The following is a 22,177-nucleotide window of genomic DNA, read 5'->3' as shown; positions in this document are numbered from 1 at the left end:
TTTCAAAGATTATTAACCTCATCATTTCTAACTCATAGATTTACCTTAATTTTCTTAACTACGAAGTAGCATTATTTGTCTGCATTTATTTAAAAAGTAAGTAATTTCAATCTATTTTTCAATGGGAATATATGGGCAAGAAAGTTACATCTCCAGCTTAAACCAATGGCCTGTTAACATGTTAATGCAGTAATGCCTACGTTTACTTTCTGATCATAGTTTTACTGAATGCTCCTGGAAAAAAAAAAAAAAAAAGCAAACTGTTAAAATAATCCCCCCCAAATTATATCATAGGTTCTGTTCTTTCCTTGAAGTCTATGTATTTGGTAAGCTTAAACACTACCAAAGTAAAAATGTCATGTATCCAGAAATGCAGGATTTGACAGATACGGTATTTGGAAATAAACACCAGGTGCTGTAAGATGTAATCATCTGTTTTCTTACAATGACATTATTTACTATGGCTTGCTTTTATCTTACTAGTATGCTTATACATTTGAAAAATCTTTTACTTTTTAAATGATGGTCTTATTCTGTTTATTTCTCATTATGCTTTCTCTTCCCTTCTTTACAATGAAAATAAATCTTGAATTGTGGCTTTTGTAAGACATTTCACTGTACCCACAGATGTTTAAAGTGGTCTTCAGTCTTGCTTGTCCACATGTTGATATCATCTCATAATTTTATCAGAAGATTCCCCTTCAAGGAAAATATTTTTCTCCAGTTTAATAAAATCCTAATAAGTTCCATCAAAATAAGATTCAATAAATGTCTATGAAGGTTTACCTACTATGATTTTAGTTAATACTTGATGAAAATTATAAATATTTTTAAGTTTATCAATAATATAAAATGTTCATCAAAATTATAGAATAGCATATTGGCTTCATTTCTATTTACCTTTCTTTACTCTAGCTAAATCATCCAAATTTAGTTGCATGAGGAAAATATTAACACTTTAAATAGAAATCAAGAAGGAATATATCTAGCAAACTGTCCTCAGTTTTATATAGGCCTTTACTCTTTATATTAGGCAAAGAGCATAAAAATGTATACTTGAGAAAGGAATTTTATGTTGTAGTTGTTCTCAGAACTCAACTTGGTGAATTCTTAATGGCATCAGCTCAGCTAAGTGTTACCTTCCTATTTTTTTTTAAATTTTATTTATTTATTTGACAGAGAGAGATCACAAGTATGCAGAGAAGTAGGTAGAGAGAGAGAGAGAGGAAAGCAGGCTCTCTGCCCAGCGGAGAGCCCGACATGAGACTTGATCCCAGGACCCTGGGATCATGACCTGAGCCGAAGGCAGCGGCTTAACCCACTGAGCCACCCAGGCGCCCCCCTTCCTATCTTTTTAATGAAAGTTACACTTGACCAGCAAGTAATTACACTGTTTTCCCATATAACACATGGAATAAATTGTATTTGTAATTCCCCACTGTGAATACAGGTGTAATTATATTTGATTATTCTGCAATTCTATTATAGAAGATAAAAATCTGCACAGAAAAACAAAGCAAAGTTTCAAAATATAGGCAAAGGTCTTGCTGATAATTTCCATTTTAAGTATATTAATATAGCCTCAGAGAGGGCCTTATAATGCATCATTTCAAAGGTTTTGTTCAGCTCTTGCATTATGTGACATTTCTTCAAGAACGTGGTCTGTTATCCCTGTTTAATGGTATCAGAGTTTTAAAAAAAAAAAATCTATAGATCTAATTATTTTCATTAGCTCCTCTGATTCAGATTCTTTTCATCCAAATCCAGAGTAACTTACTTCTTGGGGTTCTTGAACATGATTTTTTTCTCTCTTTCACTGAAACACTTCAGTTGGAGTTTTTGTTGGCAGCTGGTCATATGCATGAGAACTTGTGCTATTTGGCGGACTCTGACAAGGTATTATTCATGATTGTGTAAGCCTTTGATATGACTGTGTGTTTTTAAAAAATATTTCGTATCAACTTCTTGAATATATGAAAGAAATTCCTTGAGAATGTATTCTCTAAATAATTACAAAGAAATATAAAAACTCCAAATAACAATCTCATGTAGGTATCTATAGCCTTACTGAATCTGTAATGTTTTCTATGTCATTTTTATAATATTTGTCTAAATATCTTACTAGTATCTTGTGCTTTTTAAATGAAACATCCATTCCCATGTTTGTTTGGTTTTCTTTTTAAATTTTATCTCTTTTTTTTAAAGATATAATTTATTTATTTGACAGAGAGAGAGGTATCACAAGTAGGCAGAGAGGCAGGCAGAGAGAGAGGAGGAAGCAGGCTCCCCGCCAAGCAGAGAGCCCAATGCAGGGCTTGATCCCAGGACCCTGAGATCATGACCTGAGCTGAAGGCAGAGGCTCAACCCACTGAGCCATCAGGCACCCCTCCATTCCCATGTTTTATATTTACTTCAGTTTTTTACATATATATTCTATTTGGAGATCTCCAACTTCGTCAAAGAAGTCAGTTACAACATCTGCGTAAGACCTATTATGAGTACACAGGCCAAAATACTATTCCTCTTCTCAATCCTTGAACCCCCACAACCTGACAACCAACTTCCACAGAAAGAATATCATTTTTTTATTCTGCATAATTATGCTCTAATTAGTGCATAGGAAATTATTAGATACCTTTTTAAAAGATGAAAGTAGGTTACCATACATTTTCCTTATTGTTAAAAGTAAACTTAATGTAAAGAAGTAGTGTGAAGTAAATAATTAATACACGTTGAATATAATCTACATAAAAATGCATTAATATTATATGACTGGTCTTAGAAGGACCAAAAGGAAGTCATGTTAGTTGTAAGCCCACAGACGGTGATATCTACTGATTCTGTTGTGTGCTTTTTCCAAGTGACTTTCTGCTTTTGAGCTGAGACAGACAATACAAATAACCACATGAAAGGTAACAGAAAGGTTAATGGAAACATGTAGCTCATCTCTTGATATTTCATTCTCTACATGTATGAAAAATACTGCTAATGAAAAAAGTTAGCTTAAATATCCTGGAGAATAAAGTTCAGCTTTGGCTGGACACTTTATTTCATATATGTGACTCAATTCTCATTACTAAAACCAGAGTATGAGTGTCTCTATTTATGTCTGAAAGATACAAATTGAGGACACTTCTAAATGCTTTAGAAGGATTATCATTCTCATAACTATTGGCAGAACCATAGAAGCAAAATTCACTAAAAAACCATTTCAAATAATGAATTGCCAACAGGATTAAGTAAGCATTATACTATCATTATTACCAACCATTTCAATCAGCAATGCCTTAACCACTTAAGATTTGTTCAGATAAGTAGACTTATTTTGTAAAGGCCTTGTAATAGTTTAAAGAAATTTTCTAGAGAGATATGTATGTGCCTCTTCATAGCAGTCCCTAGCTTTATATATGTGGTTCATAACAGCATATGATACATATAGTACTTTAGATCAACTGTAAGTAATAGACAAAAATCTTTATAACTAATGGCATTCAACACTGAAAGCATTGTATACTCCCCTCCACCCCAAGTACAGCTGAACATTTCCCCAACTTGTGGCCAATGAACTTTATAAATCTTTATTTAATATTGAATATGAAATGGAAGTGAAAATATTTAGCTCTTATATTTATGTCTAATAATGTCACTGACACTTAAAAGCTAGTCAGTATTCTGCATTCATTATTTTTAGAATCAGTTGATGCAACCAGACAAAAAACATCTTACAAACGTTTGGAAGAATATATTCTAGTCATTGAGGTCATTTCTCATTCTGTACCAATATATACTCTTCATGTATAAAACACATCTTTTCCCCAAATGAGTATCTTACATGTATCAAGACTTGGCAAGGTTAGAGATGATATAGAATATTTTTAATCCAGTTGATAATAACAGAGTCAAAGTGTGTTACTATACACCACTGAGATAAAATAGATTATTTCAGGTATGCTGGTGCTAGGGTCTGGCCTGCTAACTTTGTAGTCATAGAGGCATGAAACTACAACCTTCCTGTCCTGATAAACTGCCACAAAATGTGTTTCTCACTGAGACAATTTTTAGTAAAAATTACCTTCTCATTTTTCTCAGATTAAAAAAAAATAATCTTATCTATACTTTTCTTGAATCTGAAACTCTAAGTTGTTTAATACTGATCTCTCTGTTTCTGCCTTGCAGGAGAGTTTATGCATCAGAGGTAAGGGCTTTACAGTGTTATATAAAGCTTACTAGGAAAATATTTACGTTCTAGGCAGGACTGACTTTTCTTGCATAGCTAGGATATTTTCCTTTACTTCAATAAAACTTAGAAGTACGCTGGGCTATTTATTTTCTTTTATACCTGTTGCTATTTTGTTCTGAGGTTTTAAGTGAGTGAACAAATATCAAATGCTCACCTTTCCAAGGATAGATTTATTGTTTCCTGAATTGCTGTTACTCAATATTGTGACATTTACCCAAATTTATTTTTCTAAGGCTAGAAATGTACTTTAGAAACCTGCGACCTTTGTTTCTTTTACCAGAGTCCAAGTCTCCTTCCTAACACATTAGAACTTAAGATCGTAAAGAGTTTTAGAAAGTCAGACTATGAGAATGCTCAGGCTTTCCATAGTGTTCATTTGGAGAAGATAGTGGCGATTCAGGCCAGTGGGATCTGGCTAGCTGCTCTCAAAGTGGTACTGCCAATGAGGTCACCGAGAACCTAGCCGAATTTAGCAGACAGCTTCCCAGTCAAGAGAGTGCAATGAGCTCACGACCTAACTGGCCACCAGCTGAGAAAGCGTGAGTCCTAATGTATTTGGAAATCAGGCTGAATGCATTTCAGAATAACTGGTTTTCAGAGATAGGTAACAGATTGGATCAGACTGTCTCTACCGCCAACTTCCTCCTCCTTTAAATGAATGCCTTCAGTAGACAAACTCACTCACAGCCTCATGAAAAGTCAGTCCTGCCTTCAGTCACCTGGCTGTTCTCTGGGTCATTTCTGAAGGCTGATTCACCACTGGAATTGTCTCCCAGGATTTCTCTGCCCACATTCCCAATGTCATTCCCTTTAAGATTTGTGTTGTGTATTCCTCAGAGTGGATAAACCAAAATTTGAAGTATGTCTCTTGTTCGCACATATTATAGTATAAATTATCAGGAAACACACCATAGAGACCGTGTTTCCTTTAAATGAGTAGGGGTGAGGCTGAGAGTAAGTAAGGAGTGATCCCTGCAAAATCCAAGGGAGGACAATTTCCCGGATCACAAAAGAATTTCTGAAAGCATGCTCAGTGTTCGGCTGTAAGTAACCCACGTTTTGGTAAAAAGAAAAACAGGGAGCATTTCTTAACTACGACGACGCGTTATGACTATGTGATTATGTTATGTGCTCTACCCTTCTCACTAATGAACCTGATTACATTTAATGTGGGGAAAAAAAAGAGGGGTTAACTTGTTCAAAAGGTTAAACTTGTTCAAAATAATTCTGTGGCACTTGAAGTGCTTTTAAAATTGTAAATAACTTTTTATACAAAGAAGAAGTTTGAACTGAAAAGTTACTTATAGGTTTTCATCGATTAAAGGTTATTCACTTTGATGTTACCTAAAACAATGATGAAACAGAAAATAATTCTTTTTTATTTCACATTCCAACATCAATAGTCAAAATATTGGTAGCTATCACATGAATAATAATTCATAATCCTAAGGTAACCAGTTTTAAGCTGTGGCCTTTTTTTCTCTTTTCAATCATGATCTCCCTTTTCCACCTGAATTATCTTCTAAACCTTTTTCTATTTTAATTTCCTTTGGCAGCAACAGCAACTGCTGAGGCCTTCTCTTCTTAAACCAGAGGTATCAATTTTCTTTTTCTTTTCAACCTCACTGAATCTCCACTATATTTTATGTCACGTTAAGGCCTGTCCAACACGCAGCAGAATGTAATCAAGTGGCATGATTTTATAAGATGGAGAAGGGGTGGTTTAAAGTAGAAACAAATATATAAATAAATAAGCGAGCTAATCACTTCTCTCTTGCTTGTGGGGGGCTGAAATTCCAAATTTTTATCTTCATTCTCTAGGAGTTAGACAGATAACTCCTATTGCTCCTATTGAAAGCAAGCTATCATTGAATAAGACAAATCATGAACTGTTTATTTCTTCCAGTTCTTTGAAAAAAGTTGATGGTATTTTGATAGGGATTGCATTGAATGGGTAGATAGCTTTAGGTAACACAGGTATTTTCACAGTATTTGTTCTTCCAATTCAAGAGCATGGAACAGCTTTCCATTTCTTTGTGTCTTCTTCAATTTCTTTCGTGAGTGTTCTACAGTTTTCTGAGTACAGATCCTTTGCCTCTTCACTTAGATTTATTCCAAAGTATCTTATGGTTGTGGGTGCAATTATAAATGGGATTGACTCCTTCTCTTTCTTCTGTCTTGCTGTTGGCATATAGAAATGGAGCTGATTTCTTTGTGTTGATTTTATATCCTGACACTTTACTGAATTCCTGTATGAGCTCTAGCATTTTTGGGGTGGAACCTTCTGAGTTTTCCACATAAATTATCCTATCATCTGCAAAGAGTGAGAGTTTGTTTGACTGCCTCTTTGCTGATTCGGATGCCTTTTATTGCTTTTTGTTGTCTGACTGCTGAGGCTAGGACTTCTAGTACTATGTTGAACAGCAGTGGTGATAGTGGACATCCCTGCCGTGTTCCTGACCTTAGGCAAAAAGCTCTCAGTTTTGCCCCACTGAGAATGATATTCACTGTGGGCTTTTCATAGGATGGCTTTTATGCTATTGAGGTGTGTTTCCTCTTTGCCTACACTGTGAAGAGTTTTAATCAAGAAAGGATGCTGTGCTTTGTCAAATGCTTTTTTTCTGCATCAATTGAGAGGATCATATGCTTCTTGTCCTTTCTTTTATGAATGTATTGTATCACACTGATTGATTCGCAGATGTTGAACCAACCTCACAGCCCAGGATCAGTCCCTCTTGGGCGTGGTGAACAATCCTTTTAATGTACTGTTGGATCCTGTTGCCTAGTATTTGGGTGAGAATGTTTGCATCTGTGTTCATCAAGGAATTGTTCTGTATTTCTCCTTTTTGATGGGGTCTTTATCTGGTTTTGGGATCAAAGTGATGCTGGCCTTGTAAATTGAGTTTGTATGTTTTCTTGTCATTTCTATTTTTTGGAACAGTTTCAGGAGAAGAGGTATTAATTCTTCTTTACATGTTTGTTTAGGTTTTCTATTTCTTTCTGGTTCGGTTTTGGTAGTTTATACATCTCTAGTACTGCATCTATGTCTTCCAGATTGTCTGATTTGTTGGCATATAGGTGCTTCATTTTCATTTGTTTCCATGAAATTTTTTAATTCTTTGGTTAGACCCATTCATTCTTAAGTAGGATGTGCTTTAGCCTCCATGTATTTGAGTTCTTTCCAACTTTCCTCTTGTGATTGAGTTCAAGATTCAAAGCATCGTGGTCTAAAAACATGCAGGGAATGATCCCAATCTTTCAGTACCTGCTGAGACTGGATTTGTGACCCAGGATGTCATCTATTCTGGAGAATGTTCTGTGTGCACTAGAGAAGAATGTAAATTCTGTCACTTTGGGATGGAATATTCTGAATTTATCTGTGAAATGCATCTGGTCCAGTGTGTCATTTAAAAGCCCTTGGATCCTTGTTGATATTATGCTTGGATGATCTGTTCATTTCAGTGAGGGGGTATTAAAGTCCCCTACTATTATTGCTGATGTGTTTCTTTGATTTTGTTATTAATTGGCTTATATAATCAGATGTTCCCATGTTAGGGGCATAAATATTTACAACTGTTACAACTTCTTGTTGGATAGACCTTTTATGTCCTACCTTATTTCTTACTACAATCTTTTAAAATCTAATTTGTCTGATAAAAGGATTGCTACATCAGCTTTCTTTGATGTCCATTAGCATGGTAAATGGTTTTTCACCTCCTCACTTTTAATCTGGAGGTGTCTTTGGGTCTAAAAAGAGTTTCTTGCAGACTTCCTATTGACTTCATATCATGTCTTTTGATTGGGTCATTCAGCCCGTTTACTTTCAGGGTAACTATTGAAAGATAAATTTAGTGCCATTGTCTAGCCTGGAAGGTGACTGTTACTGTTTATTGTCTCTGTTCCTTTCCGGTCTATGTTACTATTGGGTTCTCTTTCTTGATTAGAGGACCCCTTGCAATATTTTTTGTAGGGCAGGTCTGATGATTGCAGATTCTTTTAGTTTCTGTTTGTCCGGAGTCAGTGAGGTTTATCCAATGTACAATTATCACAGCTTAAAAAGTTTCCCCTGGCTTCCAAGACACAGATTAGTGTGTCTCTTTTCAAAGTTTATGCAAACAGGATTCAATAGAATCCTGTGTCCCATTGACACCTGACTTCTGTTGCTCATTGTTCTGTTTGGGAGAGTCATTTCTGTTACTGGGTAATGCAGTAGTGTGTATCTCATGGACTTGTGCCTCAGTTCCAGTTTTTGGCTGTTACAAATGATGTCTTTTGGTGCACAATTGTACACACTTATGTTTAGCATATAAATGGATCTATATTGAATTTTTGTGAAAGGATATGCATATATTTGACTTTTGTATTATTGCCAAACATTTTCCAAAGGATTTGGTAGATTTATAAAGTGTCTGAGAGATCTAGTTATTCCAAGTCCCTGCTAAAACATGGCACTGCTGATTCTTCTGTTTGTTTGTTGGAACCGTTCTGGTGGGTAAACTGAAACAGTTTTACCATTGAAATTGGACACCTTTGCCAAAGCATTTGTAAGCTGCAAAGTCACCAGAGAGTAGTAACATGAAGAAGCATCAAAGGAAATAGTGGCAGTGAATGGAAGTTATTAGATGCGAGTGAGGAGCACATGGGAGACCTGACTGTGGTTATGGGTAGGGCGTAAACAGTATGGCAGAGGACAAGCAGTCACTAGAACACGAACTGCTGCCAGTAGTGCCAGCAACTAAATTCATGACCTAGAAATGGAGCCCAGTGCTGCGCTGCCATCTTGTTATTTTTCAAGAGAAACACAAATCCTGATTTTTTTAATCACATTTTCTGATTAGATTTTGGGCAACTACATTCAAGTGATAAAGCACAAATGAGGGTCATTGTCCATATCCACCATGAAGCCTATGAATTCCCCACTTTTTAGTAACTATTTTTTTCCTGACTTATTACTAGATCTGGGCCGACAGAATTGCTATTTAAATAACAGATGACCTCAGGGATAAATGCCTACCCATTTTACTGTGGGCGCTGATACTTTTTCCTCCCTCCCTTTGCTTATTTCATTGCACAATTCATTTGGTTAAGTTTTACAGTTCAGCCTACTTGAAATGTTAAAATATAATGAAATTGAATTTAATAGTTATTTAAAACTAGTTACATGTGTATAAAAAATATGTATTTTTCCCCCTCAGGAAAAACATCTTTCTGTTAAGAGCAGAGTGACAAAATCAGTAGTTTAGAATTTAGAACTGAAACCTTGAAAGGGCTGCTGTCCTGACAATTTTTTTTAAGTAATTAAGTCCAGAATTAGCAGTATGTTTTTAAATGTAAACATTCTTGAGAGGTATCACACATAAATATCATAATTAATGTATAAATGATTACCAGGAAATTCTTTCATAAAAATAAATGTAATGAACAGAAGTACTCGGGGTGCTGTGAAGCTGTTATCAGGAAGGTAACTTTCTCATTCCCTCAAGGCTAAAGTCTATTTAATAATACAAGTTAAAACAGAGTGAAGTATGAAATGTCTACTGATAGTTTTAAAAGTTAACCAAGAACAAGTGATATGCTCATCTAGAAAAAATGTAGCTTTTTTACTCCCTCAGGTCTAATAACATAACCTTATTTCACATCAGATAGTTATAGCTAGAGAAAGAAGTTTTGATTATGTTTGACTAACATGTGTAATTAAAGTTTTTTGGCAGGAGTGTTCTAAGAGCCATGGGATTCTAGGTCTGGAAATAAATCTGAATTCATTTGATCTAAAATGTGGTAAGAATCTATTTTCAAATGTGATTTCTTTCTCTGAACAATAGGAGTTATCCATGGAGTCTGGAATTGATCCTGGCCAGGAATACGGACAAGATTATTACAGTTATGAGCATGGGTACATCTTCAGATTTTTTTATCCAGTATCAATGTTTTTTTATGAATAATAAGGAGCTACTGAATCTTATTACTAGCACTTGTGTTATAAATGTCACTTCATCAGTTTCATCTTTGAAAAGGAATTACCTATCTACTTTTAGTTTCAGTCAAGTTTTATCCATTTTTCCACATTCAGATCTGGTTTGATGTTCCATGTTGATACTGACTACAACTTTAACGATGCAGTAAAATGATTCAAAATTACTTAAATGAGAAATAGAAGTCAAACATATTTGCTCAATTCCTGAATTCACCATTTCGTGCATATGAGATGTTTATCTAACTAGTCAGGCTCAAGATTTTCCCAAGGGATTAAGAAGAAAACATATTTTAGAATCCAGTAATAAGCATTTTAAGTCACTATACACACATGTTAACTGCTTTCTAAAGATACAGAAGAGGATTGCATACACCATTCCAGACCGTGTTTGAAGCAGATCTTCACTATAAAGATAGAAACGTTATGTCCTGAATAAGCTATTTGTTTTACAGAGAATCTATTTCCTGCTCTAAATTCTTCAACTAATTAAGGAACTATATCCCCTTCTCTAAGCAACAGTCTCTCCCAAAACTTAAATCTGAAATAACCTCTTTTTACAGTTGCTCTAGGATACCATCATGGCAAAAACCACTGGCCAACAGTTGTAGTTCTTAGCTATGGTTTTGTAACTAGTTGACAAGGAGCATGATAGGCACTGTATAAATATCTGCTGATTGAAGGATGAGAATAAAGAAGAAAAAAGATCAATCATGGTTTCCAGGACCTCATGGAAACATGCTAAAGGCTGTAAGTTTCTGTTTCAGGTATGAAATGCCTCAGTATGGAAGTCGTCGCCGTCTGTTACCTCCGGCTGGACCAGAGGAGTATGGGGAGGTAGTTGGTGAAGCTGAGGAGGAGTATGAGGAGGAAGAGGTAATGCCATAATGTTTAACCCTAGTTGAATAGCAGGCTGTAAAAAATTCCAAAAATTGTTCATCCTATTCACTTACTAGTCATTTTCTGTAGAAATTTAATAATGTGGACCATTTCATTGCCCTGTTTATAGAAGGAAATTAATTGTTGTGAAAGTTTAATTTATTTCCTTCTATAAAATGTTAAATGCCTGAAATAAAGCCACAATAAAGTTTATATTTTCTAAAATTCTAAAAGTTAACATTATACTCAAATACATAAACACTATTTTGCAAAACAGTGGTTACTTTGGTAACCACATTGTCTGGCATACCTAAAAATCATGGAAAAGTACAGTTGCCAGACAGAAACAAAATATTACCGCCAATATGTTTAACAGAATTCTGTCATATATGTCTTAATTAACATGAGTCACTTTGCCTTTAATATTTACTTGGAACGTTCATGTAAAACAAAAACAAATCAATGTCACTGTAGCTTTACCCTGTTTAAAATTGAGAAAATAGTCAACTGTCACATAATTTCATTAAAGAAACCATAGGGAGAGAGGAGAGGTGATGATTACTTCTTTCTCCTTTGATCTAAAATCTAAAATAAACTCTGAATGAGAAAAAAAAATTAGAAGGCCTTAGATTTTACTACTGTATAGTACAAGCCAAAATAAAATACTTCTTCATGATCACTTTGCATCCATACGCAGTGGGGATGAATGGTGGAGAACTGGGTCTGCTTCTCCAAAACCAGTCATAAGTCTGCAGAGTCATCCCTGCTTGACTTGTGTGTGACAAGGTCCTAGCCTAACCATCCTCCAGCTGACGGTTCAATTGCCTTTTCGTGATTTTCAGGAAGAGGCAAAGAGAATTAGAAAACCCAAAGTTGAAGTTAGAGAGCCTAGTGAGGAGGAGGAAGTAGTGGTCACCATTGAGAAGCCACCGCCAGCCGAGCCCACGTACACAACGTGGAAGAGAGCCAGGATCTTCCCAATGATTTTCAAGAAAGTTCGAGGGCTGGCGGACAGAAGGGGCCTCTCTGAACTGGAGGGGGAAGAGTGGCAGAGACGCCTTGAGGAAGTGGATAAAGATTACCTGAAGCTCACTCTGGACCAAGAAGAAGCCACGGAAAGCACGGTGGAGTCGGAGGAGGAGTCCTCCAGTGACTACACTGAGTACAGTGAGGAAGAGTCCGAATTCAGTGAGTCAGAGACCACTGAAGAGGAGTCCGAGTCAGAGACCCCCTCAGAGGAGGAAGAGAGCTCGACTCCATCTTCAGAAGAGTCAGAGTCCACAGAGTCAGAAGGGGAGAAGGCCCGGAAAAACATCTTTCTGGCCAGAAGGCGGCCTGTGGTTGAGGAAGTCAAGCCAGTCAAAAGGAGAAGAGAAGAGTCCCCGGAAGAGCTGGAGGAAGAGCCAGCAGTAGAGGAGGAAGCAGGAGAGGAGACTGAGCTGGGCCCTGAAGAGGAGCCCGCAGGCCTCGAGGTCCCCGAGGAGGAGGGCAGTGCAGAGTCTGTTTCGGTGGAGGCAGGTGGGGGCAGCGAGGAGGAGTCCGAGCCGGGCAGCAGCGTCAGCAGCAGCAGCAGCAGTGAGAGCCAGTCCGGAGGGCCCTGGGGCTACCAGGTGCCTGAGCGGGCCACCCACAAGAAAGCACCCCGGGAGCAGCCCCCGGGAGCCGGCTCTGAGGACGACAACACAGCACTCTGAGACGGGGCCCAGGAGGTGGGAGTTTGCCGTGGCGAGTGCTCTTGCGTGCCGTGCTTTCTGTGTGCTCTCTGCAGTGACGCTCCAAGGGAGGAACGTGACTGTGACCTCTCGCTGACCTGGGACTGGAAGCATGCCAGGAAGGGGAGCATATGTGCGCACCGAGTAGACTTGTATGTCAGAGCACGTTAGGGTCAGACTGCCTCATCTTCCTGTGTTAGCCATCCCAAAGACGAGCCCTGAGTCCGTAGCTGGTATCTGCCAGTGGGATTTCTGTGAGTGCACTGGGCAGTACCAGGGACGCCCTGCCTGCTGGGATGGATTTCGGGAGTACATGGGCACGTTTTTATTTCATCTATAGACAATAAATCATTAGGACAACACTGGCAACAACTGAGGCCTCTATAAAAGTCTACTTTTGCATGTATGTACATTTCACCTGGCAGAAGGATTGGTAAAAGAAAAATAAATTTGTAGAAATGTCCATTGTGTTCCAGTTGCTTACTAGAGGAAGTTTATAATCATTCATTTTCATTTTTGTGTATTACTGAATGATTCAGGATGGGAAGATTCTTTCTTTCCAGGTCACATCTATTGAAATAAAATGATCCAGAAAACCAGGATATTCCAAGTGAATACAAAAAGGATACAAAAAGTTTGGCTAATAATGAAATGTTAATTAGAAATTAGAATGATGCAGCTTTAAAAAGTCCTTAAAATTTGGAAAAAGGAAGTATTAGTATAAACAGACAATACTAATACTGTGTGTTTCCTTCAATTTGACTTCGTAGAAGAATAGAGCAACTGTTAAACAATGGATCAGATCCTTATCTAAATTTAAGTAATACACGTTTCCCTTTCATGTAGAGCAGTAATCTGATCTAGAATACAAGTGCTTCCTAAAACGTCTGCTTCTTAACTGGGCAACCCCTTCTTCAGAAGTTAAGCTCTAAAGCCAGTGGACAGTTGGCGGGAAAGAATACAATGTCTCCTTACCTCTTCTGAGTTCTTTAACCTTTAATGGCTTTCTGTCAACAGTTTTGAATTTCGCAGACCTTGTCCCCTTTGCTCCTTTCATTCCTTTGACTCCCTGTGTTTTATTTTGGCAGTGGGCGAGAAAAGGAATGATCAAGTTAGTTGTGGATCGCGAGTACGAAACGAGCTCCACGGGCGAAGACAGTGCTCCGGAATGTCAGAGGGACCGTCTTCACCATCCCAGCACACACAGTAATATCAACGGCAACATCTACATTGCCCAGAACGGGTCCGTGGTGAGAACCCGCCGTGCCTGCCTCACTGATACCTTAAAAGCGACTTCTCCTGGGCGCCTGGGGAGGCACTTTAAGAAACTTGACAAGCTGGCAGTGACACACGAGGAGAGTGTTCCCCTGAACACGTTGTCAAAGGGGCCATTCCCTACTGAGAAGATGCACACGAGACCAACTCTGGTTACATTTGCCCCTTGCCCTGTGGGGACCAACGGTACCTCAGGGAAGCCACTGGGGTCCAGGCTGAAAAGCACAGTTGAACAGGAGTCCGTGGTTGACAGGAAGAACATCAAGGAGACTTTGGAATTCCAGAGTGACCACACGCACTCAGATGACGAGGAGCTTTGGATGGGCCCCTGGAACAACCTCCATATACCAATGACGAAACTGTGACCGGTTTTTTTAAAAAAAAGTTATTTTGATTTTTACTTCAGTTTTTAATAAACTGCGCTTTTTATCGTCACTGAGAAAATGATGTATGGGATTTATATCATGCACACAAGCTGAAACTTTGAACGACATGCTTTAAAGTTTAAAAAGACACAAATTTGCACTTGCCTTTGTATCAATTAATTGTTCTTCCCAGATAATCTTTTTGGACAGACTCTCGATTCCCTGAATGATCTATCATTTAAACTTACCATTTAGCTGTTTGGTTGGGTCTTGCCTTTTTTTTTTTTTTTCCCATTTTAATAAATGAGAAATAATTTACTAAGTAATCATTTATATTTGATTGATTAACCTAGATTACTCTTCATCTCTAGCTTCATGCAGTGTTTTTTGGTACATGTTGTGGATTTACTTTTTGAAAAAAAGGGGGAAAATTAGAGGATTTTACAGGAAATGGGTTTATACAGTTGCTGTCTACACCATCCTGATTTTTTTTAAAGATAGCAAATGTGAAAATCTGTAAATTACTTAGAATCATGAGCTTATTTTCCTTATTGTCTGATATAGTCACTCAGATTTTACATATGCATCTGTTGACCTTCTAAAGAACACTTGAAATCATATCTCTTTTATAATGATCACTCACAACTTTTCCTGCCGCCCCCCCCCCACACACACACTCTTCATGAACACTCCATCCACACAAAACACAGGTGATTTAGTTTTGCCACCTGAAGTGAAATAATTATCTGGAGCATCACAGAAATCTCCCCCTCAGCTAAAGCTTACTGAGGTGGGAAAGGACCAAATTGTCAGTAATGCATCTAGAACCACAACTTCAGTATGAAAGATGAAGTAAGAGCAGAGAAGTCTCACATTAATGTCATCGGTCATGAATATTTTATAAGGTCGGTGTAAAGGAATTTGGCAGGGTCAAGAATTCATATAATAGGTGAAACACCTACAAAGGGTATAAATCCATAGCTTCAAGTGTATTATAGTATTATCCCTTCTCCTCAGTCCAGCTTATTTATGGAATATTTTAATACCCATAATATTTATGTGCATAAAGTGCAGAACCAGAAAATGATTGCCCAGGCCTTTTGTTTGTTTGTTTTTATCAAAGAACAGAATTTTGGTTTTTCACCACTAAACAAAGCACAGTGTTTATCATTAACATAAAAGAAAACCAAGTATCTTTTCCAAAAAAAATAACAAAAAACCAAGCCCAAGATACTTGCCTTGTGGTTGCATACTCTCCAGATGTGAAAAGGATGACACAATATAATTTAAGAGAAAATTCAGAATTGTAGTGAATATGAGTTCATATGATATAGAGTTCCCCTTAAATTTTGCACACTATTGACAAAGTTAAGATTTCAATAAAATTCTCTCATGCATGCTTATTATATGATTGAGAGAGACTGAATAATGCACTACTAATTTCTCTCTCATGTTTCATAGTTTAAAAATTGTTGATTATAATGCTGTTTCTTTCTTTCCAAAGGGAATGAATTATACGTAACATGAACTTGCCAACTTACATTTTTTAATTTCAGGTTTCAAAAAGTGCTTGAGATCAAATGCAGGAACATCTCATTTATCTGACATAATTGGAAATCAATGTCTTCTATTACCCTAGCTGGAAAAACTACCAGCATTAACTGGAAAGAAATGTGGCATTCTAACATTAGCGTGTTAGAAATACAGAGTCTTGCTCATACCCCCAATCTACTTGGGGGTCTCACAAGATCTCAAGGTGCTTTGTACTCATATTAAATTTTGACAAAGAATGACCTGTACCACTCAACTCCAAAGCTTACTCCTTTAAGTACCAAACCAATTGTTTTTAGGATACCATATTTTGGTTAGAAGTTAGATTGCACATATTTTCCTACTTGTTCAATCAGAGATCACTAACTACATTATTTCCTTCGTGTCTGAGGGTTGTCTCACCTGGCATCCCATGATGTCACTTTGCAAGAGTTTTCTCTCTCTTTCTCCCATTTCAGGATGTGGTATTTAACTAATTTTGTCACTTTGCCACTCTCCAAAATTTATCTTCCAGTTTATTTCTAATTCCTGGTGCAAAAGTCTGTGTTTTTGTTTGTTTTGCTTCTTATTGCAAAATTATTAGACCTGAGACAGAGATCAGGCATGTGGATTCAAACAAAATCTGGTGATTCACAGAAGCTTTTTGGAACTGCTATTGGGATCTGAGCACTGTTCAAGAGAGCTTAAGTTGGCAGAAGACTAATGTCTTGATAATAAGAGATGTCACTGTATTTCAAGGCTCACTTTTTATAAGGAAAAATCAAAATACCACAACCTACTTAGCAGACATATTTCTGCAATTTCTAGTTGACCGCTTCAGTAAAAACAATCATGAAGTTAACCTCTCCCTAAGTGAATGGAGATAGTATCAAGGTAAGCAGTATTTGCAAAGAGCAACCAAACCAAACATTTGGTCGGTATATTTTGAGGTAAAGTATACGCAGCAGCAAGAACAGTACCAACTAAATACATTAAGTCTGAACTGAATCAGTTACTTTGATAGGACTTACATTGTTCTAAAATAGTCTGACTCAGGATTGAAATTGTGGAACCCAGGGGAGATGTCCAAGTAGTTTAAACTTAATACTTGACATAAATGATGTTTCTATGTAAATGCCTGTAAAGAAATAGGTGGTTATTTTTCCTAGATAGGCATAGTGATTGTTGTTCTTAGTCCATACTGGCTTTCAATCAGGAAGAAGGAACATGAGATACCAGCTGCTCAAGATGAGAACAAACTGCTAAGACTATTACTGCTAAACCTGCAGACTTCAGAAGATCATGTGGGTAGGGAGGGCCAGTGGGGGAAGAATGAGACCATAAAGTTTAGGTGACAGAACATTTGTGACTCTGGCCATCAGCTCACAGATGCTACCTTCTTGGCCCAGCCTTCTCGTTTTCATTAATTATAGACTCTGAGAGTTGTCATAGAATCCTAACTGTAGGTTAGCCAAAAGGATCTTTTTAAATCCAGAAAAAAAAGACATTTGCCTTGAATTTTATATGTGATATGTCACTTGTGTTATCAGACCACATTGTTGTGTTTTGATTTGTTTTAGACCACACTGTGAACAGGGAGGTTGAAACACGTTATTTATCCTAAGTGGTTCTTCCAAAAAGGATAGTGACCACTATTAAATGACCATTAATCACATTTGAGTATCTAGCCAGAAAAAAAAAAAATACTGATGCTTGAGGGAAGACATGTTCTTTCTTTTCTTTCGTGAACTTTGCTTTTTTCTTGTTCTGCTCCACTTTCTGCAATCTGTCCGCTAAGTGGGGCTTCTGTAGACCACATCAGCTAATTCGTAAAATAGGCAGAAAGTGCTAATCGATTCTCAGGGCAGATGCCCACTGGTGCCTGCAAATAGTAATAGCCTGAGGGATAGGTTCCAAATAATATTGAGGACCTCTATTTTTATGGATAGTTTCTCCCTCTTCGCAAATGATACCATCAATTCCTTTGTTTTACTTTTCTCTCTCTTGTTTTTGCATTTGTGGACCTCGATCTTTATAACAATCTTTACTTTTTAGACTGGTATGTTTTCTTCTAACTGCAATTTACTTTAAATTTATGGTAAGTTAAGCACATGTATGGAAGATTTGAACTTTGTCTATGGTTTGGGAAATTATCAACACATTCACTGCTTTCCAAACACCTATTTTTCCTTAACAAATATTACTTTAGTGTATGACGAATATGAATTAGAAATTTTCGGTTAAAATGCATTGTTACTCACTACACAATGTTTCAAAAATAAATTTCCATTTGGAAAAAATTGTTTCTCATTATTCTGTCAGGTGGGGATAAAATTCAGTAACTATTCTCCCATTTACATGTTTAGTCTTTTCGGTTTGATAGCACAAGAAAAACCTGCTCTGCAGACTCTTTGAATGATGTAGAGAAAGGAAGCATCCTTTAAAACTCTCATCCTTTTTTTAGACATTTCAGTCATGTACACAAGTCTAAGAAGGATGGACACTGTGTCTCCTAAAATACCAGCCATCTATTTGTTTAAAAAACAATATAATTACTTAAACATGAAGGTGTTCATATACAATACATACAGTTACATTCATAGAAATGCTAAATAGGAGGCACCTGGGGGACTTAGTCCATTCAGCCTCTGCCTTTGGCTCAGGTCATGATCCCTGAGTATTATGATTGAATCCCCACGTCAGGGTCCTTGGCCAGGAGGGAGTCTGCTTTCCACTCGCCCTGCCTTCCCCCCAATCTGTGTTCCCTTTCTCTCTCTCTCTTTCAAATAAATAAATAAAATATTAGAATAAATATATCAAAGAACATAGCTGACATAAAGTTACATTAGGTCTTAAACAGGAGAGAAGGATGATGTTTCAGAGACTTACAGTTTGTACACTTGTATCTAATCTAATTATCCATCATCCACCTCTCTGCCTACAGGAAATATGCCATATTTCCCTATTAGAACTTTGTAATGCAGCTGATGATACAGTAATTTTAATCTCCTTTTATCTCAAACAATCAGGATTGGGAAGAATAAATTTTCTAAGACAACCATCATGAAAACAGAATTCCCAGTCCTTTGTCATTCTGGTGTCATATCACAGGTAGAATTCTATGTATCCCTATATGTATCCCTATATTTCCAGGGCCCACACACACTACATAAACAATAGCCATTAAGGAAAATATTGCACGAGTTCATTCTTGCCATCAATGTGTAACTTCGTGCATGTCATTTTATAATTTCCCCCCTTCATTGGAATATGGCACTAATAACATTCACTTCAACTGAGAGATAAAATTGAATATTTAATCTGTACCTACTTGGCCATTTCTATAATGGCCATTTCTATAATGTGGCTATATGTAGAGAGCAGAAGATTAGACAACCTCCTTTGCATTTTTCTCCACAAAAGCCTTCTAATGTTTTACTGGCTAAATGCAGGTATACATTTTATTGATCTAGTCCACAGAGTAGCTATTCTAAGTTACAGGTATAGGTCTTCAAAGAGAAAAGAAATTTATAGAACTTTTCCCCTGGGCTTGGGCTTCTATATAATGTTCTATATAATTTTAAAAAAGAAGCACCTGTCAAGAGAGTAAATGCACGCGTGGGGCCACTGAGAAGTCTCAACCAAAACCTGCTTCATTTTTATCTAAACACTTTAACCTTAAATGCTCTTTCATGAAATCACTGAATTAACACTGGTTCTTTTGAATTCGATGTGAAACAGAAGGTTTTTATAAAAATCTGGCCCTCTAACCCTAATCTCAACATCACAATTTACATAAAAGAGCATACTGACAAAAAAATGGTCTGGAAATACCAGTAAGTGTGATTCTGGGTCCCTTTGCTACCTACTTTCCAGGAGATTTCTTCACCTCTGCCATCTCCTATAAAGAATTCTTATCTCTCAAACCCTATAAAAATATCATTCATAGGACAAGGAGGAGAAAAGAAATTTTAGCTAGCTTTTAAATAAAAAGATAGACAAATATATGTAGCTACAGATGGGATAGGGAATGTAAATGATACCTATGTAAATGTTGGATAAACATAAAAATGGTATGAGCCCATGTTCACATATTTAAATCGACTTTAGTTACACAGACATATTTAAATTCATATAAATAAAACAACACATTCACCCAAGTACTACTTTTACTGATTCTCACATGTCACCTAATTTTATTTATAGTATTAAACTCACCATCAATATCCATCAGTGTGGGTTTTCTCCATAGGGACAGGTACTTGTGACTATAATATTAAGACAGTTATTTTTTGGATGGTGTGCGAAGGGGCAACTAGAAATATATACTCCTGATACAACAAATATTTGCCTTTTAAAAGTGGCTCGTATACACTGTATGCCTTTTCAAACTAACCCTTAAAGGCTTATTCATGCCAGCATGTATAACTGAGATATCACAGCTGCTATAACCTGCTTGGTGAGCAATAAGCATAGGCTACAAACAGTATCTAAAAAGCATTATTAGATTTCTATCAGGTCCTGGCTACCACCCAGACACAGATTTATCTGAAGAACCATCACTCTTTATTTTAGTGCTGAAATAATTTGGGTCCTAACCTACCAACACATTACTATCTAGTCAATATTCCAACGTGCATATCAGTCAGTTTCCCAATGTTGCTTAAAGAATACATTTTGGGGAGCAAGAAGCAAAATGGTGGACAAGTAGGAGACCTAAATTTTGTTGGATCCCAGGAACTCAGCTAGATAATTATCAAACAATTTTGAACACCTACAAACTGAACAGAAGATCAAAGAAAAGAATAGCAGCAATTCTATGAATAGAAAAGTGACCACCTTCTGGAGGGTAGGACATGTGGAGAAGTAAATCTGAAGCAATATATGGAAAGATACACTGTGGGGGGAGGGAGCCTCCATCAGCCAGCTCCAGACAAGGGATAGAGCAGTGGAGCACAAAATCAGAACTTTTAGAAGTCTGCTCCACTGAGGGACAATGGTCTAGAGGCTAACTGGGGGTGGGGAGGGTAGCCTTTGTGGGGACAGTGTGGTCTCAGGCCCTGGGGGTGTCTGAGTGTGGCAGAGATCCTAGATATCAGAGCAGGGAAGCCGGCTGCAGAAACGGAGGCAAGGAAGGGGCTCTCAGCTCAGGGTTGCTATAACCATGGCCCACAGCCCAGGTGGGCTATTCCAGGGACCCAACAAGTGGCAGAACCAGGGATAGCCCCCTTCCTCCCCCAGGAGGAGCAACACAGCAGCATGTGGCAGGAATCTGCTGGGTCTGGAGACTCGAAACAGAGCCATGCACCAGAGAAAGAAATGCTCGGTCACAGGCCTGGTGAGCTCAGAGTGTGGCCAAAGACCAAGGAGACAGGAGTGACTGACAGTTTTTCTCTGAGGGTGCACTGAGGAGTGGGGCCTCAAGCTCTCGGCTGCTACAGGCCAGAGATTGGGAGGCTGCCCTTTTCATTCTCCTCCTCCAAAGCTAAATGGAAAGCATTCAGGAAACAAAAACTATTGAGAGTGAACCCAAGCAGATTACTTAGCCTGGCCCCTGGCAAAAGTGGTGAAATTCCACCTTGGGCAAAGACATTTGAGAATCACTGCAACAGGCCCCATCCCCCCAGAAGATCACCAAGAACATCCATCCAAGACCAAGTTCACTGAACAACAAGAACAGCGGAACTCCAGAGCTGATGAATGGAGCATAGAATTTATGGCTTTTCTCTCCTGATTCTTTAGTCTTTCAAAGTTAATTTTTTTCAACTTTCTTTTTCTCTTTTTCTATTTTTTGGGAGGATTTTTCTTCTATCCTTGCTCAAGCAACATCTTATTAATTCCTTTATTAAAATTATTTTTTAATTTTCATTTTTACAGTCATATCCTATCCACTATATTTAACTATATATATATTACTCTTTAAAATTTTGGTTACAGTTTCTTTTAACAGGTCAAAATATACCAGAAATGTAATGTATGGCTTTGTTCTAGTATCCCACTTGATCACATTCTCTGTTTGGGGTCTGTGTATGTGTGTGTGCGTGTGTGTGTGTATTTTGTGTGTGTGTGTTTTATTTTTTTCCTTTTTGAACACACATCAATTTCATTTTTACAATCTTTCTTTAATTTTCATCTTTACAGTCATGCTTTATCCCTTCATCATATTTACCCTTATTTTTGTATATATATTTAAGTATTTCTTTC

The 22,177-nt window shown here is 37.3% G+C and overlaps 1 protein-coding gene across 1 annotated transcript in view; it reads left to right on the top strand.

Annotated features, from left to right (window-relative positions):
• PCDH15 (protocadherin related 15) overlaps nucleotides 1–13,115 on the top strand; it is a 546,308-nt gene extending 533,193 nt beyond the window's left edge. Inside the window, exons 31-32 of the mRNA XM_044236821.1 lie at nucleotides 10,980–11,088; nucleotides 11,934–13,115. Coding sequence (XP_044092756.1) covers nucleotides 10,980–11,088; nucleotides 11,934–12,785 — 961 coding nt within the window. The 3' untranslated portion in view covers nucleotides 12,786–13,115. The remainder of the gene's footprint in view (nucleotides 1–10,979; nucleotides 11,089–11,933) is intronic.
• Nucleotides 13,116–22,177: the final 9,062 nt, after the last annotated feature.

The sequence above is a fragment of the Neovison vison genome, chromosome 2 (assembly GCF_020171115.1).
Source record: "Neovison vison isolate M4711 chromosome 2, ASM_NN_V1, whole genome shotgun sequence".
Classification (NCBI taxonomy): Eukaryota; Metazoa; Chordata; class Mammalia; order Carnivora; family Mustelidae; genus Neogale; species Neogale vison.
The sequence above is the reverse complement of the archived record's forward strand: the minus strand, read 5'-3'. Positions and strand labels throughout refer to the sequence as shown.